The sequence below is a fragment of the Centruroides sculpturatus genome, unplaced genomic scaffold (genome assembly GCF_000671375.1).
Source record: "Centruroides sculpturatus isolate CEXI.00-Female unplaced genomic scaffold, Cexi_2.0 scaffold391, whole genome shotgun sequence".
NCBI lineage: Eukaryota > Metazoa > Arthropoda > Arachnida > Scorpiones > Buthidae > Centruroides > Centruroides sculpturatus.
In genome coordinates this window covers 393974-405020 of record NW_019384657.1, presented here as the reverse complement: position 1 = coordinate 405020, position 11047 = coordinate 393974, and the positions used below count along the sequence as shown (strand labels likewise).

The window sequence follows — 11047 nt, the reverse complement described above, 5'->3', positions numbered from 1 at the left end:
AATTACTATGTTCGATCCAGCCAATTATATCCGATTTTTTTTCGTCTGTTAAGTACAGTTGTCCCTCTATAGTCCGACGTTTTTTAATCCGACATGCCCAGTAGTCCGACGCACCTCCCGTCAAGGTACCCGTCCCCGTTACGTGTCTGCTTGCACAGAAGCATGTCGCGATGTGAATCTCCCCATCCAATTCTTACTCGATGACACACATTTCGTGTGTTTTATGTGAGCAGTTCTGTTCGAACAGTTGGAGTAGAGAATATTGTAAGTTACTGCTAGCAAAACAATGCGAAATATGTAATTATTTTCGGTAATCCGGACACTTTTGGTAATCTGACACACCTTTGGTCCCATACCTGTCGGATTATTAAGGGATAACTGTACATCCTTTGAGGATTTCCGTAACGTGTATAACAGCCTTAAGAGGGAAAATATGGCAATCGGTCAAAAAATGACTCCGCATGATTTTTACATTTTTGGACTAAGGGGACCATGAAACATCGAGAAATACAAAAAAATTTGGAGTTTTTTCCCGTATGTATGGAATGGATGGATCTGTGTGTTTTTGCTGGGAGGTTTGTGTATTAGAGGATTGATGATATTAAATTTTAATGGTTAAAGGTCAAGGGTTAGGAAAATAGAGGAGCCATGTGTCATATCTGGACTGCAGTCGGACTTAAAGAAAATTTTACTCGTTATTAGCATTTACAATTTTTTTTTATAAAATTCATGTCCATCCTCAAAATTAAGCTTTTTGCCATTTTATAATAATTAATGAAGTAAAAAGTTTTTAAATGAAATATAACAGATGGTAACACATGCAATTTTAAGTGTTTTTGCCTGGAATGTCACGCAACTCGTTGCAGGATTTTTTAAACATGCTATTAGGCATATTATTATGATGTTTATATTATTGTGTATAGTAATTATTGCAATTTTATAATAAATGTAATAATTTCCTTGTATATTTCACAAATCCAATTTTTTCTTATAAATTTTTTATGAATAATATTATTATTTAAATGATTATTTTAAATAATTTTAATTTTTTTACGGCATATAAGACGCGAATTTTGTTTAAAAGTTATATATGAAGTTGCGATCTCACATAGAGTAATGAATTTTTCAAACCTTAAGTAGGGCTTCAGTAGGCAGGCCACAGATGATTTCTACTTAATAAACTCTTAAATAGAAATGCTATTGTTTAATTAAACATATTTTAATAAAAACTACTGTTATTATTATTTATTTAAATAATAACTACAAATAGATACGTACAAATAATTTTGGGTCAGTTTAAAGTCTCTCCTTTTTTAAGATTCCAATCAGATACAGATGATTCACAACATGAAGATACAAAAAGTTATTCGTGATGCACAACCCACTTTGCATCGTAAAAACAGTCAACATCACCTTAACATTTGAGCGAACTTGTCGAGCTTTTTTGAGGCGGGGGATGTTTCACCCACCTGTGGGAAGTTTCCGTGAAGGATTTCCCAAGTTTACAAGTTTCCAAGAAGGACTCCTGTTTTTTCTTGATAAACAAAACCGTGCATTCTAAATTTTACTTTTTGTAAACCAGAATATAGTAAAAAAAAAATGCCAAATACCAAAGGCGCGGGATTGCTTAAATATATTAAAATTAAAGTAAATACTTTTTTCTAAATATTTTGTGCTGAAATGGAAGTGCATCTTATATATCATAAAATACAGTAATAAAAAATTATTCTTTTTAGGTGAATTAATGTTTTGATCAGTACGTTTACGATAAAAACATCATCACTGGGGATGATGATTTTCATGAAATTTGGTGACGTGATCTGTAAGTACGACGTGGAAACAAAATGTCAGTCATCACAGTGGGTGGGAAAATCTTTACTGCGGCCCAAAATAACGCGATAACTTTGGTCGAATGTAAAGGTTTTGTTCGATTCTGATATCATTCAACGGGAATTTCTTTCAGAATGGACGACAGTAAATGAGGAATACCATCTGGGGTGATAAAACGTCTCCGTGAAGTAATGAGGAAGAAAAGACAGACTGCTTGGAGAGAACAGCATTATGACAATGCTCCCATTCTCACAATATTGATGATAATGGAGTTATTGGCCAAGAACTCGACGCCACTTGTTCTCCAACCTCTAAATTCACCGGACTAAGCCCCAGCAACCTTCTTTTTGTTCCCTAAATTAAAATCCGCTCGCAAATATCACCGTTTTGAATCCATTGACGTCATTAAAGAAAATTTGCCAGAGGAGCTGCGCATCATCCCAAAAGAAGCGTTTCAGGAAGCATTCTTTTCATGGCAGAAATGCTGAATTTAGTATATCGACTGGAGAGGGGATACGGCAACAAAACTGACTAGCTTTTAGGTAAATGCAAACAATTTCCATTTGCAAAGTTGCGAACTTTCCTGACAGACCTTGTATATAGATAAGCTTTAAATTTCTCGTTTGTTTGCAAGTTCCTTAGCTGGCACCTACAGCTCCTAGGGATCCGGGATCGAATCCAGACAGATTGAGAAACCCCAGGAATTTTTCGGGTGTGATCCGTCCTGGTTTATCGGGCCTCATTCACCACCCGACCCCCCACAGTAGGCATGGGCGAATTTGTAATGGGTTTGTTTTAAAAAAGTCGTTCTTAGTGCCCACAGGGCGGTAAAAGTTAAAAATTTTCAATCAACTTCAAGGATAATAATGATAAATAACTAGTGAATAGTATAGGCCTATATTAGTTAATTGCTTATTTATACAGTATTTGATTTTTATCTCTATGATTTTCCACTCTTTAAATATAGTTTTGTAGAGGTTCTTCCCTCTCCCTCGGAAGAGAGAGCATTTACGAGTTCATAGAAAAAACTACTGAAGAGGGAGAAAAGGTTTGGAGACCAAATGCAGTTTTAATGAGTTAATCGTCTTCTTTGGAAACACGAGGACACGTTCCGTCTTTCTTACAATATATATACAGTATTTTAACAAAGTTTGTAGTGGTAGCCTAATGAAAACAATGTTTGTTTGTCATATTCTTTCCTCTGTTACAGTCCGTAACAGCAAGTCAACAGGATACAACCGCTACAGTTTAATATATCTGAGGATAATGATAAAATTATTTATTATACGAGTATATGATAAAAAATATCTAGCTCTATTGTTTATAGAAAATTTATATAAAGCGATTAAAACAGAAATTAATAAAATAAAATTGTTTCGTAATGTATTCTTATCTCAAACAATTGCACTTATAAATTAAATGTTTAGTTGTACTGGAGCTAAAAAATCATCTGGAACAGAACTGGAGCCTGAACCAATGATCAGAAGCCCTGTTTATAGAAGAATATATTCATTCTGAAAGTTTAAATATAAGTTAAATGTCCAGAATATCAGAGACTTAATTAAAACATAAAATTTAAATCTGTTGTACACGAATATTATCAGTATGTTTATTAAAATATTTAGAATAATGCTAAAGTTATGTATTGTTATATGTGATTAAAAGATCTAATTTGTCATTTTATTTATAAAATTTATTTAAAATAATAGAAAAAGATTATAAATAAATTAACAAAATTAAAATGGTTTGAATAATATCTCGAACCATTGCACTTAAAATTTCTGAACACAGTAAGCTTCTTCGAGCCTTTTTATAAGATACAGTATTAGGATAGCGATTTTAAGGTACTCGGTAGAATTAATTGCCGACGTATCGGATCACAACTACTTACCTGAGATATAATTGTTGCCGAATTTTGCAGTAATCGGATCATTTTATCTGAGTTCAGCTTTTTTGTCAATGCATGCATATATGAGTTATGTATTTCCCCCCCCCGTCCTGTGGGCAATAAAAGGACTTTTTAAATCTCACCCATTATAGTTTTCGACCAAATCCACAATGTAAACGGTTGTTTTATGGAATAAAGCAACGTAAAACATGCCACGTGGGATGTGTCTCTGGAGCTCTTACTTATTTGAAATTGATGTATTTGGTCCGTATTTAGACACGAACGAAACCCGTAAAACTCCATGTGACCAACCTGTTGCAAGACGCAAACCCGCGCCCAACTACCAATGTTCAGTGATTTTGGCCATTAGTGAGCAACCAATAGAAACGTCTGGGCGGCGAGGAAAGGACTTGGCGTATCTGGGAAAGATCACCGACGAAAGTTCTTAATATTCCTAAATCTCGAATTCAAGTTTCCCGGAGTGACTGATGCCTTTATCGTCTCGGTATTGACCATCAATGTTTTAAATTATCAAATAATAATTTAAAACATTGATAATTTATTTTAAAAACAACTTATAAATTTCTTAAGAAACTTTAAAATACTTTATATGGAATATTCTTTAAATTGATGTTTTTATATTTTTAAAAATCAATTTTAGATATATTTAACTTAAATAAACTGAAAATAATTTATTATCGAATATATTTAAAATTTTATTAAGTTTAATGTAAAAAAGAACAAATTTTATTTGTCATCAAGAAAAGTTTCAGTACGAATGAATTAAAACTTATTTATAATTTTTCATTATTTTATTTTATTTCTCATCGAGTGGGGTATTATAACCTATAAAAAATGCTTCGTTGTGTTTTTAAAATATCCGATTCAAATATATTAAATATTTAAAATTATATTTATTACTTTTTATTTTAGAGGGCGCTGTTAGAGTAAAATCGTGCCGGAGCTTTTGTCTTGAAATATTGTGAATTTTTGAATTTTATTACAAATTTTATATAATATTAATTGGTTGGAGGTAATGTTATAGTCAAACGATTATTTTTTATAATTTTTCATGATTTAGTAATAAGTAGATAGTTTGTGATTTCGATAAACAGTCAGATTGATCGATTTTTTAATTTTTATATCAATTTCAGAGAAAAAATGAGAGGAGGCATAAGGGGACGTCGTGGAATGGGTCGAACAAGTCAATTCAAACCTAAGCTTTTTGTCCCTCGATTACCGTTTGATTTTCACGTGGTAAGTATTACGTTTAATATTATTTTATATTAACTTCCAAATGGAATTGTTAGATTATCAAAAACAAGAGTTTTAACTGACAAGATGTAAATGATTTAAACTTGATTATTACCAGTTCGTTGTCGCCGCCGAAATAAATTATATGACAAGATTAACATTAGAAAACTAAATAGCTACATTCACATAGAATACAATGACAATATATATTTATCAGAAGAATGTTTACAATGAAAAAAAAGATTAGTGTCTGAGCTATTAAATCTGAGTGATTCCTATTTCACTTTAGATATTAAGTCTGAAAAGTAATGAGAGATGAGAAGAAAGTTAACTTAATTAAAAGAATAATTTTAAAAGTTTTTCAAATTGTTTATTTTTCATATTTTAATAATCATATAAAGGATGTTAAATTCAAAAAAGTAGCTTTGATTCAGATGCAAGAATTGTATGTGAAATTTAATTAGTAGATATACCGTTTTATCGATGATGCGAGGCGATTTCGTGTATCGTCAATAAAACTATGTATCTCTTAATTGAGATTTTTTATTGGGAAGATACCTATACGAGTTACTTTTATTTTAAGATTTAACAGAAGGAATGTGTATATAATTATGTATAGAATCTCACCTAAATGTAAAATTTCCAGCAACGAAACACCCAAATTTGGTTGCGTGCGTGCATTTAGGTGAGATTCTATACATATATGGTTCCGGTTTACTTGTGCTGTTGTTGTTTTTATGTATGTAATTATACCTTACATTTTGATCAAATTTTGCAAAACAAAGAAAGAAAACATTGTTTAAAATTTCATATTGTAGCTGTAAATTTAACTGATACAGTTTTTATAAATAATGATGAAGACCATTTTTACGAGGGCTGTTCGGAAAGTTCGCGGCCTCAAATAGAACAACAAACAAAATAATGTTAAAACTTTTTTTATTTTTCAATGTAGGCTCCTTTGTTAGCAATGCACTTATTCCAGCGATGTTGTAGCTTTTTTTGCCATCATAATAGGTCGATTTGTCAAGGTGTGCAAAATACTCATTCACTTCAGAGATGACTTTGTCATTTGAGTGGAGTCTCTTTCCAGCCAAGAATTTTTTTAGGTTTGGAAAAAGGTGGAAGTCGCTAGGGGCCAAATCAGTTGAGTACGGTGGATGTGGAACTAATTGGAAGCAAAGTTCGTTTATCTTTTGTTCAGTGATTCTAGCGGAATCTGCATGTGCATTATCGTGGTGGAACAGAACCTTTTTCTTCTTCAAGTGTGACCTTTTTTCTTTGATTTCTTTCTTCAATTTTTCCAAAAGTTCACAGTAATAGACAGCATTAATGGTCTTTCCTCTTTCTAGGTAGTCAATAAAGATGATGCCTTTAGCATCCCAAAAAACCGAGGCCATCACTTTCCCCGTTGATGGAATTGTCTTTGCCTTCTTTGGTGGTGGCGAACTGTGGTGTTTCCATTGCTTCGACTGTTCTTTTGTTTCAGGAGTGTAGTAATGGACCACGTTTCGTCAGTAGTCACAAACCGACGCAAGAAATCCTGTGGGTTTTTCTGGTAGAAGTCCAAACACTCCTTTGACATCAAAGTGCGAACACGTTTTTGCTCGGCGGTCAGCAGATGCGGCACCCACCTTGCTGAGACCTTCGTCATACCCAAATTTTCGATTAGGATGTGATGCACTCAGTCGACAGAGATGCCTGTTGTTTCAGCTATCTCATGCGTTTTCAAACAGTGATCTGCTAATAACAAATCATGAACTTTGTCGATATTTTCTTCAGTGACAGCAGTTGACGGCCGTCCGCTGCGAGGGTCATCTTCCACACTCTCTCTGCCAGATTTAAAAAGGGCTGTCCATTTTTTCACAGTGGTGTACGAAGGAGCAGACTCTCCCAAAACTTCATCCATGTCAGCTTTGATTTGAGATGAGGTCAACCCTTTTTTTGTCAGGTATTTTATGACCGCACGAGTCTCCGTCTTCTCCATTTTTGACAAAGCATGTGCACACTGACTATCTGCTAAGCTGTCGTGGCAAAACTTTTTGACAAATCAAACGGAAATTGGTATCGTATCTCTAGCACAGATGGCTGAATTATTCCCGCCAAAAATTAAATTGATCGCAGCGCTGCATATAGGCAAGGCCGCGAACTTTCCGAACAGCCCTCGTAATGAATCATTAATTGGTTATTTTACTAAATATGTAAGAAACATTCTATATCTTCCATCAATACATTTAATATATAAGCTAGCTAATATTTTTTATTACCTTCAGTGATGATCATTATCAAATTACAAACTCTTAAATTTGAATTATTCAAATTTAAGAGTTTGTAATTTGATGATGGTCAAAGAAGTGAAACAAGAAATATTTGACATGTTATGCTTACATATTCACAACATATTTATTTTTAAACAGCATAAGTAAAGAATAATAAAAATATTACAAATTAAATGAATGTAAAAAGAATAAGTTTTGCTTTCAGTTTAGTTTAATATAAATTTATTAACAATTATAATTTTTAATATAAAATGAAAGTCTGCTTCATTTTAGGTCAAAATACTTAATTCATTTAATTAATTATGCTCCAAAACTGGAATATCTTGTGTAAACAAACCATACGTTTCTATATTCAACGGTTGACTCGACAGTGAATTTTCCGTTGAGTCCCTCCGTTGAACGATCTGACATCACGTTTTGCAGAAAAAAGAAACGCTTTCGTTGAGAGGTCGCTTTTCAAGATGGCTGACTTAAGTAACGAGAAGGTGGCGATTGTGACTGTTTTGTTAATAATTAAAGTAACTCGCTTAACCATTATTCGAATAAATCCTTTTATTCAAATGAACCCATATCTGTATCATTTTCTTGTATACTGGGTCTTTCTTTAATAATTTTAATTAATTTCTTGAATATATATATCATTAGGAAGACTTAGCGGGCCAAATATCGGTTGTAATCAATTTTGGACAAATGAAAAAAATCTTAATATTTCAATATTGACCAAATTATCCAAAATAATCGTTCAATCACATGTTTTATCATATACAGATTGTTCATTAATTAATCTGTTTGCTATTACAGCATCCACAGCAGCGAATGGATAGTTTCTATAAGCAAAATTTACTTTTTCATGGAAGCCGCCATGTTAGTTTGTTTACAGTCTTTCGGGTCGTTGAGACCATTGAGCTCAACGGTGAAACAGCGCTGACGTCACTAGTCTCAACAGAGAACTCAACGGTCCATTTAGAAACATTGTTCTCTCACTGTTGAGTCAACTGTTGAGTATAGAAACGTACAGAAAGATACACACTTAAAACCAGCACAAATTAACTCAAAATACAGTCAAATCTGTATATAGCAAAAACCTGTCATTAATTAATGGAAAATTTCTTCGATCTCTTGAATTTTTTGCAAAAATAAATATAAATTAACCTGTATATAGCTGAACCTGTGTAACATGGAAATAGAAGGGAAAATCGGGCCATATAATGGAAAAATAGGTATCTTTATCTGATTTAACACCAACTTAACAAGAAGCTTTCAAGCCTAGCATGTATAAATCATAAAAAAGTCAAAAAGTACACGTACCCAATGCAGAATAGCAAAATACTTTATTTATACAACCAATATCATAGTAATTTTATTGGGATTTAAATAGAACATTGTTGTGTATTTTTATTAACAGCTGTTTTTACTTAACATAAATATGTGATGTAATTACAAGTTGTGAAATTTAACATATTATTCTAGATATGAGATTGTATTCTTTGTTTCCAAGCTTATTTTAAACTTTTTTTATATCACATTTTATTTGAATAAAACCAATTCAAATATCTGCAGATAAAATGCACATTGGGTGTATTATGCATGCTTTTAAGTTTTGTAAAAGCTATCACGCTATACAAACAGTGAAAAATACTTGTACCATGTATGGGGAAGACACTTCTAAACTTCAAATGTTTCAAATGCAGTTTTGAAAGTTTTGTTCATGAAATTTTGAACTGAAGGATACAAAATGTACAAGCCCCCAAAAGCTGTTGAAGAGAAATTGTTAACCTTTCAGCAGTGGACTAGTTAGGTATGGTTCTACCCCCAGTAGTGGAGAATAAACATGGAAATTTTTAAAGTATTTTTTTGCACATTTTTTCTCATTATCATTTTAGAAAAAGACTTTGTAAACAGTTATGTCTAGTAAAGAAAAGTCTTTTTTTATTATTACATAATTCATCTTTTAGTGAATTTTTTTTGCAGTAGTTTTTGGCGATACCCCCAAAAGAATTTGACATATATGTACATCCCTCACCACTGTCACACAATTGCCCTGGACGTATATATACGTCCCTCACTGCTGAGTTGTTAAAGACTGACGAATAACAACTCATGAATTTGTGACAAATCTTAGTGTGTCACAGACACATATTGTTGAAGCACTTCATTTACAGTAGAGCCTCGATTATCCGACCCAATTGGGGACTGGGGTTGGTCGGATAATTGAAAAGTCGGATAACCGAAAAGTATGAAAAAATCCATTATTAGTGTAGTATATTATTATATCCCATGTAATTAGTATATGAGTATATTAGTATATCGCTGTTAACCTATTTCGCATTGAATTTTCATCGATGTTAAGCCTAACAAAAATTTTTTAAAATAATAATCGTTGCTATTGTATCGTTAAAAATTAGAAAATTAAGCCTCGTTTAAATACTGGCTCCCTTTCATGGTCGAATGAGTGTTGCCAGCTAAAACACGTAAAAATAATATTAAAGTAGCCGAGACATAGCCAAATATTGTAGCGCCACATCACTAGCGGACATTTGAAATTTGCCGACTAGGACGGTCGGTTAACCGAGGTGGCGGTTAATCGGGGGTCGGATAATCGAGGCTCTACTGTACTTGAAATGGTTGTAAAACGTGCTGATGATTGTGTTCCGCATGCAGTTTGTTTTTATTTTACTTATAGACAAACTGAATTGAGTATAATTTTGTCTGATGAAGGTAGGCAGCTGTAATGTTTTATTTTATTTGAAATTGGTTACTCATCTTTATATTCAGAGAACTGTTTTTACAGGTGAATGAAAAAATTAAAGTTAAAATATTTGTTATTAACTGAAAATCTGTTGTAGCAGGTGGTGATTGTTCTGTCAAATACCAAGGTATCACTGTATTTGATATATGCTGTAACATTGTAACATACAGCAGAAACCTGTCTACTATGGAAGAATTGTTTGATCCCTTGGGGTTTCATTATAGACAGGTTTGACTAGTACTTTTGCTAATGTTCTCATTCTCATCTGTTTGTAACATACATCCAGAACCGTAACTAGCCATTCCTGTGCCCTGTGCAAGAATTTGCATTTAGGCCCCCTTAATTTATTTGGTTTTGGGAAAATAATAAAACAAATACATTACAATAGATTTTTAATAAGATTTATTTTAATTGAATTTTTCTGGCTTTCATTTCAGCAAATTCATTAATTACACCATCATAATTAATATTTTTAACGATATTGTATTATATTGAAATAATAGAAACATTGGATAATCGTTCTTGTCCGATAGTTGATCTTAAATAATTTTTATTAAGTTTAACTTGCTAAAACTTCTCTCGCACGAAGCAATAGAAATGGGAAGAGTTAGAAATATTCCAAGAGCGATATTGATATTTGGGTAAGACTCAATTAAACCAAAATCATGAAGAGCCTGTAGAATATTAAGCGAAGATGCAGTTTCTATATTTTGTATAAGAGCTGTTACTTCAAAATTAAAACTTTCAATTTCACTTGTAAATTCGTAGTTTTTTAAATCTTTGCTATATTTAATAGCGATATCTGCAGCCGAATTTTTTAAATCAGCAAACTCATGCATTGTAAAGACCAGCCACAGCGAAAGCAAAAGTCGTCACAGATAGTTTTCATTTTTTCATAATGTCAATCTATTTGACACAATAGAGTGTCAAGAACACTGTAAATTTGTATTTTAAATAATTTTTCGGGTGTCAAGTTACTTCCTTCATCTGGTGTTTTATCTATTTCCATTATCTTAACTCTTTTTTTTCGTTTATTAAGAAATCCCTTTT

General features: G+C 32.5%; 1 protein-coding gene across 1 annotated transcript in view; it reads left to right on the top strand.

Moving 5' to 3' along the window:
- Nucleotides 1-4651: 4651 nt before the first annotated feature.
- Nucleotides 4652-11047, top strand: part of LOC111626475 (interleukin enhancer-binding factor 2 homolog) — a 47549-nt gene continuing 41153 nt past the window's right edge. Inside the window, exons 1-2 of the mRNA XM_023369851.1 lie at nt 4652-4751; nt 4873-4975. Coding sequence (XP_023225619.1) covers nt 4880-4975 — 96 coding nt within the window. The 5' untranslated portion in view covers nt 4652-4751; nt 4873-4879. The remainder of the gene's footprint in view (nt 4752-4872; nt 4976-11047) is intronic.